General features: G+C 27.2%; 1 protein-coding gene and 1 long non-coding RNA gene across 2 annotated transcripts; one reads left to right on the forward strand and one right to left on the reverse strand.

Moving 5' to 3' along the window:
- The first annotated feature begins 9,682 nt into the window (after positions 1–9,682).
- LOC132946892 (cysteine and histidine-rich domain-containing protein morgana-like) lies at positions 9,683–12,717 on the forward strand. Its single transcript, XM_061017004.1, has 6 exons — positions 9,683–9,827; positions 10,153–10,259; positions 10,342–10,593; positions 10,658–10,831; positions 10,901–11,089; positions 11,153–12,717. The coding sequence occupies exons 1-6, from the start codon at positions 9,749–9,751 to the stop codon at positions 11,330–11,332; spliced, it is 981 nt and encodes a 326-aa protein (XP_060872987.1). The 5' UTR covers positions 9,683–9,748; the 3' UTR covers positions 11,333–12,717.
- Positions 12,718–15,098: 2,381 nt separating this feature from the next.
- On the reverse strand, positions 15,099–17,768 carry LOC132946810 (uncharacterized). The gene is made up of 3 exons (XR_009664777.1): positions 17,505–17,768; positions 15,925–16,314; positions 15,099–15,254 (listed from the first exon to the last, which is right to left on the reverse strand). It is a non-coding gene; the product is annotated as an uncharacterized LOC132946810 (long non-coding RNA).
- Between the last annotated feature and the right edge of the window lie 240 nt (positions 17,769–18,008).

Consider the following 18,008-nt stretch of genomic DNA (forward strand, 5'->3'; position numbering starts at 1 on the left):
TCAACGAACCAAGAAAGTATTGTTCATTGGTGTTCGAAACAAATACTGTCTTGTTTGCGCCAGAGCATCAAATTTCAATAAAGAACCTGTAGAGCATGTTTGTTTTAAAAACTTGGACGATAGCAAAAGTTCATCAGCTATGGAAGCGTCTATTAATGTAGAAGGTTTTAAAACGAGCGAAGCTTTGTACGGCGTTCGTTATGCTAATTTATTGGAGATGGGGACAGTAAAGTATATAAAAAAATTTTAGAGCAAAGACCCTATAAAGATCTTACTGTACAAAAGGTGGAATGTAGAAACAACTTGTACAGAAATTTTTGTAACAAATTAAGGGATATTGCCAAAAACAGAAAATACAGTGGTGAATTCCGAAATACTTTAAATGGAAATGTATTTCGACTTAGAAATGCTGTCGCTAAAGCCGTAAAATTTAGAAAAATATCTAATGACATCGCTGGTCTAAGACGAGATATCGAGGATGCTTCGTATCATGTTTTTGGAAATCATAATAAATGTGATTCATATTATTGTCAAGGGCCTAAAGATAAGGTCCCGGAAATGGAGAAAAATGGTTTATTTGGAGAGATAATAACTACTAGGAGAAGATATTTATTAGTACAATCTAAATCTCTCATTCAGGACTTAGACAGTAATATTATTGAAAGTTATAACGCAATCGTAGCAAAATGTACCTATTTCAGGTAAGCTCACGTATTTTTTTATATTTATTAGATTATTATAGTGAAGTTATACAATTTATATGTAATTTGTTGTAGACTATACGCCTTATAGTTATTAAATACTTATAATTTAAAAATTTCTAATATTTAACAATTACTTTTTTTATAATTTTATTCATAATATACATAATATGAATATATATGTATTAAAATCTTATTTTAGATTTTTTATTAATAATATAATTATATTATAATTTAAACATTACTTTTTATAGGTAAAAGAATAAATTACTCTTTTTTACTCAATCATACACAGGACGTTGTAATGTTGCTACGGTGACATATACACAAAAAAACCAGTTTACACTTACCACAAACTTATCCACAATAAGAGCCCTGGAATTTTCACTAAAAAAAAAGAAGAAAGGATAATGTTAGCAGCACGAGCGACTACTTCAAGAAGACGTGGTATAGTACGTAGACCGTTATTTCCAGCAAATAAAACAACAATAGTGCGGTCAGATCCTTCTTACGGAGACAATGCTGATAAACCTGATATGGCAGAGGATGATTTTGAAGCTGAAAAGGAAAAAATACTTTCTTCCTTAATTTTAAACGAAGAAGAGAGGGCAACTTTAGAACGCGAAACTGTGGATCAAAGTCTTTCGAACAAATGGATAGAACGACGAAGGAAAATGCTCACGGCTTCTAATTTTGGAAAAATTATTAAAATGAGACAAACCACCGGCTGTCAGAGTTTTGTTCAAAATCATTTGTTTGGTGGAGTGACTACAACTGCCATGTAGTATGGCAAATCAAATGAAGAAATAGCACTGAGAGCACTAGAAAAAATTTTAAATATAAATATTATAAAATGTGGTATTTTCGTAGACAGTGAAAATCCATACTTGGGAGCTACTCCAGATGGTTTAATTGGTAGTGATGGTATAGTTGAAGTCAAATGTCCTTCATCGGCAGAGCATTTAACGCCAGAAGAAGGTATAAAACAAAAAAAAATAACATTTTGGACATTAAACAAATCTGGAGAAATTAGTGGAATTAATAAAAAAAATAATTGGTATTACCAAGTGCAAGGTCAACTGAATGTGTGTCAAAAAATATTTTGTCAATTTGCAGTTTGGACTCCCAAAGGCATTAAAATCGAAAAAATTGAACGCGATGAAGATTTGTGGAAAAGTTGTATGGTAAAAAAATTAAAATATTTTTATCTCAAATGTATATTGCCAGAATTAGCGGACAGTCGATTTTTAAGGTCAATGCCGATAAGAAATCCACAAAAAATATTAGATGCACAAGAAAAAAAAATTGAACAGAACAGGTAAAATTAATTTTTATATTTTGAACATAACAAACGGATAAAATAATAAAGAAATATATTTTTTTTTGTTCAGGCAACTTAAAGATAAAATAATAACCTAAAAAGTTATAATCAAGATGTACCTACCTACCAACCAAGTACTAATCAGCAATTGTGAATTGAAATAAATAATGAATATACCTATTATATAATATATATAATATATATAATTACTATAGTATTGTATAATATTTGAAATATAATAATATAATATGATCATAAAACAATCCTAATTCTAATTAAAACTTGTAAATGTGTAATATAAACCATCGTCGTAACCATATATATTTGTTTTTACATTATTTATAAAATAATAACCTGATAAATATAAACCACATTATGTTGTTTTATGTTTCACAATATTATTATTATGCACTTATCTTTTATGTGATAAATGATAATACATATATTATTTAGGTAAACATCATGTTTAATCAATAATTTAGTTTACAAATTAGAAATATTTGAGCGAAAAAATGCATCAAATACATTATGGTCAACTATATTAATACATTGATGCGAAATTGCGAAACGTCAACACAACTAGAAGACGTAAGATAATGATTAGGAATTTATGATCACCTCTAAAGTCTACCCGCGCGGTCTGGTCCGTGATTATACAATGCGTGGACTCCGTCGCGTCGTGTAGACAGTGGGCGTGGATACGGCCTGCCGAGACGGCGGCGATACGGGACACAACGTACTCTGGAGCGTTGTATACATTTTACTTTTACAATAAATTACGTCCCCTTTAAGTATATATTTTTATTATTCGTACACAACGACATTCTCAATTAATGCTGTTTTTGTCATAAGTCAATTTTACCTACCTATTGTATTACTTATGGTGAAATAATTGATATAAATAGAAATAATAATTATTGGGCTTATCTTTACCAAAAAAAATATTGATTGGCCTTAAATGGTAATTTGTACCTAATGGTAGTCTAACCTGACACATATTTTTCTTAAACTTATTTCAGCATCGGCACAAACAAAATAATAAATTTTATTTATTTTTTTATTTATGAAAGGTAAATAATAAATTGTGCATTTGATGTACCTATGCAATTATATCTACCACCGATGTATTAAAGATACATAGGTATGTGTTTTTTATAAGCATATTATGTAGGTAAAGTTAAATGTTTGACAAAATTCATCGAAACTACAAACATTTTCATATTATCATATAGGTAGTTAAAAAATGTTATGTTATGATATGTTCAAATTTTATAGCAATGAATCGAAAAATTTAAAACAAGAATTCTCATAACAAGTTAATATTTTAACTATCGATTTGGACGAAATTAGATGTGGAAACAAAGAATAACAATGATAGTTAATTTGTTGTAATTTAGACATGTCTTTCTTGAGTACTTGAAACGTTTACTGATAAGTATACAATATATAAGTGACTTAAGATAATTGAATTTTTATTTTATATGGTTTATATGGTTAAAATTATTACATTACTTGACTTAAGATATTAAGACCATTTTAAAATTATATTGTGTAAACCAATGAGGTGCAAAAATCCGGACTTTTTGTGAAAACAATGTACATTATTTTGACAAAAATTTTATTTTTGGCTGAAAATCACCACTATCACAGAGCTGACCGCCTAAATCTTGGTTTGCCAAGAACCACAAAACGTTGCATAATCATGGAACAGGAAAATAAATGGACTAGTTTCTCCTAATTCAGGCATGTTGAAACAGTTTATAGCTTAGAAATATATTATTATATTTTATAAAATAGATATTAATGTAATTTTAGGTTAGGTAGGTACATTTATTTATAAGAGTCTGATGATTGAAACAACTATTCAAACAAAATACCTTTCAAACACATGACTTAACGAACACATGGCTTTTCTAAGATACAATTTTTCGATGACATAAACTTTCGAACTCATGACTTTTGAACGTATAATTTTCAGACAGTTGACCCACACCAGATAATAATAATTAATGCATATTTATATTATATATAACATTAATGTATATGAGATATCTAGAAATTATGTTAATATTTTAAAATATATTTTTTGTTAACCAAACTTTTTTCTTTCCATGATTTAAGTGATAAAATGTATTCCTATTTAATAATGTTAAATAATAATATTGTTAAGGGGATCGGTGGCTGACAGTAATTTTAGCCAAAACATCGAATTTTTATTCCATCATACTAATCGATGTAGTAATGCGATAATACTTTTTAAAACTGATTTGAATTTGTTATTATGTCTACTTGAGATCGGTCAGTCTATTTTTCCCAATTTCACCCCCCTAACAACCAAAAATTTAGTTTGAATATTTTGAAATTTCGGCATTTTCAAACGTTGATTATTCGGAATATAAATCAGAAATCTTAAAATGTGAACTGACCGATCTCAAGTAGACATTATAACGAATTCAAATCAGTTTTTAAAAGTATTATCGCATTACTACAGCGATCAGTTTGATGGAATAAAAATACATCATTTTAGTAAAAAAAAACACACGTTCTGGATCGTTCATGCGCGCGACAATGCGACAGTGACTTGTACTGCGCGTGCCGCGTGCGGAAGAGTTCCTCTGCCACTACCGTTCCTTCACCCATATCGCATGCCACGGTCTGCTATAGATAGATTACAAATCGTAATTATACTATTCTAGGTATTACTACGGTACAATTATAAAATTTATAATAAGATATTTATTATCTTGCGTATATTGATAATTTGGTATGAATGAAATATAATTTAATAATATAACATGAAAATATGAAATATTGTTCATTTGAGCTTCGCCTCACGTCATTACTACACTTGCACTTGGTATATTATGTATTTTTTTCGCTAGTGTAAAATAGCAAGATTTTTACGCACTTAAGTGATTAAAACTTAGATTTTGTTTTTATAACGTGATTTGTTTTATTTATAATAATTTGATAAAATGGGAAATAAAAAACAAAAACTATCCAAAGTGAAAAAAAATAGAGGTTAGGTCATCACTTTTAAATTGGCCAACTCATCGCATACAAAAAACAGTAAGTGAATATACTTACTTAAATGTTTGTTTACTTATAAATTTCATTTTTTATTTTTGTTTAAATTATTTCGTAGGATAACACCGATAGTTTGACTATTCCAATTGAAGGCCAAAATAACGAGTATGTAGAACAAAGTAGTATTGAATTGTTCGTAATAAATTTTATTTTTTTTGTACATTTACACGTTTTGGGCTACTGATACAATTTTTTTTTCGTTATTTAGAATAAATACCGATGATGTAGAAATGGGTTTTAATATTTTATCTCCGTCGACATAAAATATTAATCACAATATACTTCATTCGAAGTATAAATTGCTTGTGCCAAATACAAACGAAAATAAACAAGTACAGTAAGTAAATAATCTTTATACCGAAGATAACAATTTGTTTCTTACATAATAATATAATATTAGGTCTAGGTGTGTCCCCGTGCAATATTGTATGTTAGACAAATTATTTGAATTATTTTAATTAGATGTTAACATAAAATAGGATTAAAAAATCCAATAAAAAAATTGTTTTGTGGTTAGAAATTTATTTTAGAACATGAGATATTCACTAGTAAATTAGGAAAAGATTTCACATTTTTTTTTAAATTTTAAAAGTAATGTTTTTTGTTTTGTTTTTGCAAGGTACAATTGTGAAGGTCGAAGATTTGTGGACATAAAACACTTCTTTAATTCTTTAAAAATATTAAACACGATCCTTTTAGTTGTACATCTGAAAATTTAAATTTAATAAATGAAAGAAAAAATGGTTTTTTTCGGAATTTATTTTCAAATCTGATTTATGCAATAAAATTGACATATCTAACGAGCCTAAGACAACTGACATTTCGTTATCTATTAACACCGCTATTGTAATGGCAACCATAAACTCAGGACAAGGATTTGCTCAATTAGATACCATGGCAGCTTTTTTAAATATGCCAAGTATGTCAAACATGACTTACCAAAAACTTCACTTAGATGTATCAAATCACACTAATGAGACGGCTATAGAAGTAATGATACTAGCGGGAAATGAGGAAGCTGAAATTGCTAAAAAAGAAGGTAATATAAATGAAAATGGAGTACCACTTATAACTGTGATTGCCGACGGTGCTTGGTCGAAAAGATCATACAAAAGTGGTTATAATGCACTGTCTGGTGTAGTAAGTATTTTATTTTATATATTTATAGATTATTTGATATTTTCGCTATCACTATTGAATTTTTTATTATCACAACAGGCGTCAATAATAGGTTATAATACAAAAAAAGTACTGTATATGGGGGTGCGTAATAAATATTGTTCGATCTGTTATAAAGCAAAATTAAACGGAAATCCCGCTTCAGCTCACGTATGCTTCAAAAATTGGGATGGTACTTCTACAGCAATGGAAGCTGATATTATTGTGGAAGGATTTCGGCAAAGCATTCCAATGCATAATATTATATATAATAAGCTTATAGGAGATGGTGACTAAGTGTAACTAAAAAATTATTTCTGGCTAAACCATATGGACGCGATGTTTTTGTTAAAAAAATTGAATGTATGAATCACATTCTCAGAAATTATCTGAATCGAATTGTTGATTTGTCCGTCCATCGAAAAAGTTCTTCTGGAATAGTTGTACCCAGATTTCTTAGGAAAGTTTTAAAAGATAAACGACTAAAATTACGGTATGTGTATATGCATGATTTATATGTAATAATTATATTATATTAATACTGTAAGACTGCAATATTTAGATTGGTGTGTTAAAAATTATTAGAAAAATCAAAAAACCATAAATGTATATATTTTAAAATAGGTGTGCAATTACCAAGGCAATAGTTTTTCGAAAAAATATGACGTTGCATCATAATGAAAAAGTTGAACTTTTAAAACAAGATATATTGAACAGCCCATACCATGTATTTGGACATCATTCTAATTGTGCTAAGTATAAAATTTAAAATAAATTAAATGACACTTTTTTTTTATCTGCAATCGTATAAAATTATGTATTTATATTTTATATAGTTACTTTTGTAATGGTCCTAAAGAAAGTGAGGTAAATTTAGTTCCTCAAATGGAAAATTGTGGACTATTCAAAGATATTTTAGGAGCTAGAAATATTGTCGCTCATCATGCTCAAAGCCTAATATACAACGTAAACAATAATGCAGTTGAAGGCTTTAATAGTGTGGTTGCCAAGTATGTAGGTGGAAAAAGAGTCAATTTTTCTTCTAGAGGTAAGTAATAACAAATACTTATAAAACTAAAAATTATATTTTCGTATTATATGTTTGACATATTATGTATAACTGATATTTTATAGGTTCATATAGGTTCATTATATTATATTCAACTGATTTTTTTTTTTTAATTATAAATTATAAGAACCTTTCCAAAGAGAACAAAAATTATAGACGGACCAGATGAGAATTATGGAGCTGTAAATGAATTAGAGTGTACAATAACTGATATGCCACATGACAAATATTTAAAAGAGGAAAAAATATTTTCAAATAATCTAAAGCTAACTATAAAAGAAATAGAAGAAGTGGAAAGAAGAACTGTAGGACAGCAAAATAATAATGAATGGCAAAAGTATAGAAAATCACGTCTCACAGCTTCCAATTTTGGCAAAGTGTGTAAACTTAGAGCAAGCACTTCTCGAACAAACACCGTCAAAAACATACTTTATGATATTTTTCAAGGAAATCCTGCCAATCGGTTTGTATTATAGTAATCAAGCATACTGCATAAGTACTCTAAAATCTAAATAATTAAATGTTATTTTATTCATATTATTTATAGGTATGGCATTGAAAATGAACCAATGGCACAAAAGAGATTTTGAAAAAAAGTTTGATGTTAAAATTGAACCAGCAGGATTATTTATACACAATAAACTCAATTATTTAGCCGTAAGTCCCGATGGACTAATAGGCAAAGACGCAATAGTTGAAATTAAGTGCCCTCAAAGTATAAAGGAGTATACACCGGAAGAAGCTGTAAATAACAAAAAATTAAAATATATGATTTATAATGATGAAAAACTAATATTAAAAAAAAATAATTGTTACTATTTCCAAGTACAAGAACAACTCAATATTACAAAACGAAAATGGTGCTATTTTGTAGTGTGTACGCCCAAAGGTAACTTATACTTTTTACTTAATTTTTTATTTCAAATCAACATAATCTAATATTTTATATTTTTTTATAGGTTTTGTAGTTGATAAAATATTAAGAGACGAAGAATTTTGGAAAAATAATATTGAACCCCAATGCACAAAATTTTATATGGAATCATTAGTACCAGAAATTATAGATTCGAGATTTGATCGAGGATTAGTAAGATCTGGTTTACCGGAACCATAATATTTGTATATATATATTTTTAATATACTCTCTAAATTAATACATTCATCGTGTATTTTTATAATATATAATCCTTTATACCTACCTAAAATAAATAGAAAATTCTTGTTTTTATAATAAATATATTTTTTAATTATTAAAAATTAAATTGTGAAGGTTTTTGCCGTAAAGCTAAAAAGACGTGTGCACAATGGATGTCGAACAATAATAATATAGAATGTAGAATATGTACAGCGTAATGCATATGCGGGTATTTACGTAATTATTATTACCGTGTACTACTATACAGTGTTGTTATGGTTATTTGTCGATTAGCAGATAAGATGTGGAGTGGGTAGTACCTGGTGTAGGGCAGAGACTCGTACACATACTAATAATCATTTACTACGCACCCAGTTTCAAATGACTTACGCACGCACTTTAAATATTGCCTATACTCAACTCCTTAAATATACACCATCACATCGAAAATAATTATAATTGATTTTAATTTTTTTGGAATATCCTATCAGCTTGTTTTTGTAATACATTTAACATTTTTATTTCAATAACGTGAAAAATAACGCTTTAGTGTGTTACTTCATAGAAATTACTTTTAAAAAGTTATTTTGTTAAAATTGCTCTACTTTAAGTAAAATGTAATAAGATTACTGATGCGTTATTGAAAAAGTAATGCTACTACCCAACACTGCACCTAATTAAAGTTGTATAATTGTATGCATATGTTATAAAGGATAGAATTACAAATTTACACCCATAACTATTAATGTTTATAATGTATTTTAATGATTAAGTTAAATATAGTATAACTTAAAATAAATAATAAATAAATCAGATGACAATTTATTCATATAGCCAAAATTAATTTTAGTAAAATTTAATAAACAAGCTACCTATGCTAAATATAACAAAAATATATTTTCATATATTGAACCTAAATAAAACAATATTGCAAAAAGTTATTGTTGAAATATAGAATCGTTGTAACAACATTGTAACAATTTTTTAAACACCTAAATTACAAAAAAAAAACAGTTTTAAACAAATGTTCATGTTTTAGTGAATGTCGTAGAACATGTGTAACGTGTTTATAATCGATAACGTGATGTAGTGTGATGGTATGATAGTGTTAACACAGTGATACATTAACAATTGATAATAGGCGACCATTTGGTGCATATCACAGAGTTGTTTACATATTATCTACGTCTATCGTCGATTCGTGGCCGCTTATAAGATATATATTTTCACATTCTTCAATTTAAATAATTAAAAGTTAATACTAATCCAAACCGACAATGTGTGATGGAACGAATTTGATTCTATGCTACAACCACGGGTGTGCTGAGAAATTCGATCAAGCCAATAATACTGAAGGTAGGTTCTACAATTCATTAATCCATTCAAACTAATTAGTTAGTACAATAGTACAATCCATTGGACAAATATATAAAGCACTTACTATGTATTTTACCTACTTACTTATATTGTGGTTCCTTCAATACTATTATAAATCATTTTTACTGTAAGTCTATACTTTATAGTGGCAAAGTTGCTACTTAGGTATACATTTGATAAAAAGTCGATAGCGTATACCGATAGTAGTACAGAGTACTTAGGTAATGCCCCTGTTAATTCAATGTAGATATTCAACTGTTTGATAATTAGTCACCTAACAGTTTTTTTTTTGTTGCATGAATAGATTCTTGCGTGTATCATCCAGGTAACCCTTTTTTTCATAACGCCTACAAGGGATGGTCATGCTGTAAAAAGGAATCTACCGATTTTACTGAATTTCTTAATATTAAGGTAATTCTTATATTTGACACTATTATTACTATAATTAATTACATTAATATTAAAAATATGTTTAAATGTTTATATGTTTAAGGGCTGCACAAAGGGTTACCACAGCGGTAAAAAGCCAAAAGAGCCCGAAAAACTTGATGTCATTGAATATCAAGCCCCAAAACCTGTTTCGTTACCAAGACCGTCAGCTAATTTGCCATTGATAAATATTAAACCGGTCATATCCTCTACTTACTTACAACAAAGGACAGCTACTTCTATAAACAATTCCAATGGAAAAAGTTTAACTGATATTTCGATTGGTACTATGTGTAAAAACAATGGCTGCAAACAGGTCTTATCAATTTATGTTTTATTTAAAAAACATTGTCTTTATTCACAAAATCAAAATTTTATAGGCCTATGAAGGTGCTGGAAAAGGGATTATTTTTTGTGACCATCATCCTGGTACACCTATATTCCATGAGGGTATGAAATATTGGTCCTGTTGTAAAAAGAAAACGTCAGATTTCCATACATTTTTAGAACAAATTGGGTGTTTTAAAGGAAAACATTGTTGGATTAAAGAAAAGGTAATTTCCTGTAATTTTTGTTTTTGTTATGATAGTTTAAAATATTAAATGATTTTTTATGTGTTTCAGAAAATTCAAGGACAGTCTAACTGCCGTTTAGACTGGCATCAGAGTGGACCTTGGGTTGTAATATCAATCTTTGCCAAGAAATATGACCCAAACAATTCATTTGTGAAATTGTCTCCAGTAAAACTGTCTGTGGAACTATACTTTCCGTTTGACAAATCTGTGTTTTCTAAAAACATGGAACTTTATGGGGTAATTATTTTACATTTTCAGTTACTAAATAAAATATTTAATTTACACTAATTTAATTTTTAGATTGTCGACGTGAATGCAAGTTGTGTGTCCATGTTGCCTATAAAAGTTGAAATAAAACTTAAAAAAGCAGAAGCAGTGTCATGGGGTGTATTGGAATATCGAAAGCGTAAACTTTCAAATGGTACAAAACAAACTTCAGGAACAAATGACGAACATAAAAAATTCAAATGTCTTTGTTGAAAGTGTTGACTTTGGTGTATTCAAATATATAGTAGTTTAAGTATTGAATATTTCCCAATTTCAACCAAATCATAGGCATACAACATATTCACTAGTAAACCATTAAGCTAAAAATATTTAAACGAGAACAAAAATTCTAGGTACCAAATTTACTGTTTCATTATAAATAATAACATAAAATATAACTTATCAAAATTCATTGATTTTATATTTTCAATTTCATATCTTTGAGATGATGAACTAATGACATTTAAAGTTATATGTATAATAAAAAAAAACTATTATTGCACATATAAACTACTTAAAAATACATCACGCTTACGTAAATAGAAAATAGGTAATATTATACTAATATAGAAATTTTTATCTAATAAATCTTTTATAAATTCACTTTCTTGCCCTTAGAATGTAGCAAATATTGATACCATTACCATAGGTTATTGTCCATAAATAACATGTATACTAAAATAGTAAATAGAGTAGATATGTATAATTAAAATTGAAATTATCATATTATATTCGTATTATTATTTATTATAAGTTATAACACACACGCGACAGGCACAACCACTCAACTTTCAACTAATTAGTTTTCAAGACTTAACACTCAAGAGAATGTAAACACTGTAACACAAAATATTTTATATTATTAATTGATAATATTTGATATTATACATAGACGAGGTTCCCATTTATGATATATCCATCACAATGTAATTACAAAAAATTATTTTCACATTGATTTAAAATAACTCCCTGTTACAATAAATTATAATATGAGTAGGCTGTTGATTATTGTATACATTTAAGAAGACTATTTCTTGGCCCCCATTTATTATTAAGCCATGGTAATGATTTTATAATATTATCAAATCAATTACTCGTAGTGTAATAATGGTACTCCATAGACTATTAACAATAACTTTTAAAACAACAGTATAATTATAGTATAACCATTTCATTTTAAGCTTAACCCTTATATGTAGATTTTTATTATAAAATATAGGTGATTATAACTATTCTAAAATGTGATAAAATACTAAAAACCAATTTTTATTATGGAGGCTCTGATAAATCGATAAATATAAATCGGGAACCTTAATGTTTCACTTTGCTTACTTACCCGCTAGTTGTGCCATTGCACATGCAAGCAATTGTTTAAAAAAGAAATATACCAATACAGAAAGCATTAACCCACTTTTATTATTTTTAAGTTATTCCATTATTTTTTAAATTTAATTCTTAAACTTAAGTAAAAATGTTGTAGAAGTGATGTAATAAGTTTTTATTTTGTTTCAATATTATTAAGATATTTATATTATATAATATACATATTACTATGTATAATAGCCTTATTATTCAAAAATATGATTTTTGGCTTTCTTTATTAAGTAATTTATATTTATATATATTATTTGTGTGTGCATAATAATACTATATTATATATTATTCATAATTATTAAGTATACATTTTGCTTATCGTTTTTAAAAATATTTACTGTGTTTGAATATAAATTAGCTATATATTATAAGCTAATGAGATTTTTAATTTTATTTTAATTCTAAAGGTATTTAGATAATTTTTATTAAATATAATATACAAATTATGTTTATAGTTTTAAAATAGACTTTGTGTTTGATCATAATTCATCTATATTATAAGCTTGTATGTTTTTTTTTATTCTGCTTTAATTGAAAAGTAATTTATTTATGTTATATGTGAATATATTAAAATTATCCGTAAATTATGTTAATATCTTAAAATATATTTGTTTTTTGATTTATTTATATAAATATATATAACTTTAAAAGTCGAGTAAAAATTATTAACAATAGTATATTATTTTATATTCATTTTTTAAATTTGAAACATTTTACTCTTTTTATAAATATGTGTTTCTATTTATAATTGAATATACCTAATTAAAGTTGTATAATGTATTTTAATGATTGAGTTCTAACCCAATATAATATATGAGATGACAATTTATTTTTGTAAAATTTATTAAGCAAGCTACCTATACAACTTTTAAAAAAAAATTTACCAAATATTTGGACAGTATTTTCTAAATATTGATAAACTTAAAAAAACAATATTGCCAAAAGTTATTATTACAATATAGAATTTTGTGCCACAATTCGTTGTCACATAATTTTAAACACCTAAATTACATAAAAAAAAAACATTTCAAACAATATTTTCATCTTTTTATTGAATGTTGTAAAAAATTGTGTAAAGCATTTAATTAGTATGTAGCCGCTTTACTATGTACCTACTTACGTACATTTGTACATGCTAACAATTGTTTGTTTCTTGATGAAAAAATTGCAGCACAGAATGACCTACCTACTATTCATCGTTTATACACTATACATTTTGTATGTTTTTTTAATCTTAAATCTTAAAACTCATTATTAACACATTTATAAAATATAACCTTATTTTTACTTTTAAGTGTAGTATATCCGAGATTCTGATGTCAAACTCAGCAACATTTGTTTTTTGTACCAATATTGTACAAACACACAGTATTGTAGACACACAGTCTTCACAAAACATTACATGGAAATAATCGACAGCATTTAATAAAGGAGGAAACAAATATTATATTTGTTTGTAATCATATTCATTTTTTTTTTCCTAAGATTGTGTTAGGGATTGAGAGTATATGTTTTAGATTATTTTAAATTACATTAAAAATATAATAAATACAATAAATATTATTGAAAAATGTGTAGAAAATTTAGATGTGAAAGTAAATTAACGTGATAGAGTTAATGTCAAGTAACGCAAATATAATTTAAATAAAAATATCTAATGTAATTTTATTACTTTTCAAAAGTTACCCAACACTATATGTAGGTAGACGTAGGTATTTATTTATTATAGAAAATATTAAAACTAATATTGGTTAAGTATTTTCTACTTTTAAAAACTTACAGGTACCATAAACTGAATAATCATAGATTATTCTCAATTTTTCATTTCATCGTCTATGACTAAGCATGGTATATTAAAAATAACCAAATAAAGCCACTTTTAGGCGTGCTATGCAAAATCTGCAGTATTTATAATATTTATAAAATAGTTTTTTCATAATTAGACATGTGACTGTAAGTTGTACTAAACAATAATTCAACTACTCGAATATAGGTACTATGATATGGGATGACTATTAACTACACAACTTAGGTACCTACCATACAATAAGAGTATAGTACTAAAAAACTAACTTTTTCAATGTACAATGTAAGTAATTTGTACCAAGCATTAAAGAAATGTTCTTGTAATTTTTTAGTTAGTTATTTTAAATAAATTTACTTGTTTATATATTATGTAAAAGTTATTATCTAGAGTTTGACTAGTGCGGTCGATGGTAACATAAATACAATTTACTGCTCCGTTAACTGGTATTTCATAATGCCGTGTGGTGAATGCAAGACTAAGGTCTCCCCGACAAAAATAATTGCTTCCTACATAAAATAAATGAAATAATACGAAATTCTTCAAATAATACAGCAGTTACAACAACAAATTAATCAAATAAACTTATCTTGGACAACCAAAGGATTAGTGATCTCAATTAACAATAAAAATAAAATGCCCAAATAATAATATTAAGCACATTTGATTTCAATTTAAAAATTGAATATAGAAAATATAGAAATTTACTTACTATTTAAATAAATAGTAAAAAAAAACACATTATCAAAACCTTTTTAAAAATTATTATAAAGTAACATTATATTTTATTAGTTATTCAAAAGCTGTTATTTTGTTGATTTTGTTATTAATACTATTATTACATTATAATTAAAATTGTCTTTTATTCATTCTGTTTATTTTTTTTTTGTTGCTACTGTTGAGTTTGGATGTTCAACTGATGGTTGGTTTTATGTTGTTTCGCTGAGGTATTTATTCCTGTGAACATTCAAACAAAACCATTTTAAGGGCCATAACAAATAGAAAAGGCGTATAATAATTTTTAAAATGAGAACCATTATTACTTATAGTATCTTAAAATATATTAACTTAAGGTTTCTGTATATTTTTAAAATTGTACATTTGAGGTAATAATGGATAAAAAAATTACAATTTCAAGGAATAAACAGTAAATAAACTATTTTAAGGGTATAATTATATTTAAAATAATATATAACAATTTGATCATTTATCAGACTATTCAATAGTTGTGATTGAAAAATTACTATTGAATTACGTAAAAAGATAATTGATAGTTTGTTTAAAATTTCAAAACCCCAAAGCACAACAAATACAATTTAATTGTACTAGCCACTATTATATGATAGTTCTTAAAGTTTGTGACATAATAAATACAATTTATATTTAAAATTACATTATAAAAAACTACCACAAGTTTCATCAACATAAAAATTAATTTTTACTCGTGTATTTCTATATTCTGCACAATATATTGTTGAACTGCAATCGTAAAAATCTAATAGAAATACAGAATACAATCTGAACATCTTTATAGAAATGGGTATAATGTTTTTTTTTACAAATGCTAGTTAATCTAATATTTATTTATTCACATAATTCTATCATTCAAATATTTGTATTTTATTACCAGGGTTACTGTTTTTGTAACAGTTTTTTGTATATTTGAATATTTGTAGGGTCTTGTCTTATTTAGTTGCAGCATTACTTCTACTAGTACTAAAAGAATGTTCAGGCTGATCAGCAGGCAACATTCCGTATTTCTTTTGTATTATGGTTAATATAGCATTTTTATAAAGTTTTAGATCATTTTCCAGCTTGTCCATATGAATGAAAAGGGATGTGCATTCCATGCACATGTAATCCGCAGGCGTGACAATAATAACAAATTCTTCTCCCATCAGTTCGGCAATCTTTTCTGGGTATGATACATAACTGTGTGGTGTAAAGCTTGAAGATATACGAGTTTTTTCCCCATATAATGTAACATTACAAATAAAACAAAGAACTGGCATCGTATCTGAAAATAAAAAAAAAACATTTCAAATTATAAATATAATTTCTGCACCCAGACTTTAATTAGAGTAAGAAAAATACATTTATTCTAAGTATATAATGCAAAGTATGCTATTAAGTAATACAAGGGTAATAATATAGCTACATTATTAATATAGTAGGTAAAATATAATATAATTTTATCAATTTTGGTCAAGTCAAGTTAAACAAGATATATTTTCTTTCCAGTGAGGTACTTAATGTGTTAATACCTGTTTATAATTGTACAAAAAAAAAACATTTCAGAGTTGCAAAATATTCCTATAAAAAGATTTTGTATATATAATATATAATATGTATATTATAATATTAATTTTATGACTTGTTGGCTAATTACATCATGTGCTGGAAATACTTTTTGTATAAATAGTTAGTAGCACATACTAGAGAATTTATGTAAGATTGCACTAGGAGGGACCTTAATATTAATTTATTATTATGCCAAATTACTTAGTGTGAGGATGAACTGTACTGATCGATCTAAATTGGGACTAAGTCTATTCTCTCTGAGCAGTGATGAAAAGTTTAAAAATCAAGTAGATTATAAACACGACAATCTTCTGTACGTAAAAACTATACTAATAATTGATGAATAAGACATGAACAAATCATAGAATTGCAACGATTATAACATTCAGTAGCAACAACATTCAACAAGTAGAGTTGTAAGACAACAAATATTTTAACGGTCAAGCAAGATAGATCTCAACCAAACGTTATGCCACACTTGAACACTGTGCACCCACCGCGCAAGGGTATAATACAACGATTAGAAATGCCATGGCATGCGCTGGCGTTTCGAAATTTGTTCGAATCAAAAATATGATGCATAATGCTGCGATAGATTTCCCTTCTCACTATTTCTCATAAATATAAGATTTGAAGGTTTACCACTGACTTGAATACAACTATATAGGCAGGTACTTGCGTTTAACTTTATAAGATGAAACAAATTGTGAGTTTTTGAACTAGGTACCGACAAGCGATTAAAAAACAATAACAATAAATGGGCGCAAAAATCACGTTGGACAGGGGGTTTTGACGTGGTGATATGGTATTCACACGTCTTTGTGAGTGTAAACAATAGATTTCAACAAGGTATAAAACAACGATATATCGACGAATGGTTTTAAATAAACATTTATTGTTACTTACCTCAGAGGAGTTCAGCATACGCAAATTAATAAAAATTAAAATCACTCAGGAGTGATGCGACCGCAGACACAGTGAAAAGTGAAAACAATACAGTCTTGGTCAAGAATTTGCTTGCCACTATTTTAGTACAGAGTGTCCTGAATGAGTGTATTATATTATCGTATACAGTATCTGTTGGAAGCCTGTTGCTGGTACTCAGTAACCGGTAGATACGGTAACGGACGCCAGACTCAAGTTGTAAGCAACAGGCAACGAAAAATCCGCTACCATCCGCAATGAAAACCTACAGTAATATTCTTTAATCTATGCTGCAAACCCGGTGTTTAGCAATTTTTAATTAGTAAAATTTTATTTTATATTTAAAAATGATATTATTACGTATAATCGATAATGTGATAGTGTGATTGTGATACAATAATAATTGATAATAGGCGAACATCGCTCGTCGTACGTTGTTCGGTGCGTACTGCGTAAGTATCAGAAAGTCGCTGGCATCCTACGATC

This window comes from Metopolophium dirhodum, chromosome 6, assembly GCF_019925205.1.
Source record: "Metopolophium dirhodum isolate CAU chromosome 6, ASM1992520v1, whole genome shotgun sequence".
Taxonomy (NCBI): Eukaryota; Metazoa; Arthropoda; class Insecta; order Hemiptera; family Aphididae; genus Metopolophium; species Metopolophium dirhodum.

Coding starts and splice junctions, on each gene's coding strand:
- LOC132946892 (XM_061017004.1), top strand. CDS start 9,749: ATGTGTGATGGAACGAATTTGATTCTATGCTACAACCACGGGTGTGCT. Junction 10,260..10,341: donor CTGAATTTCTTAATATTAAG/GTAATTCTTATA, acceptor TATATGTTTAAG/GGCTGCACAAAGGGTTACCA. Junction 11,090..11,152: donor AAAACATGGAACTTTATGGG/GTAATTATTTTA, acceptor TTTAATTTTTAG/ATTGTCGACGTGAATGCAAG.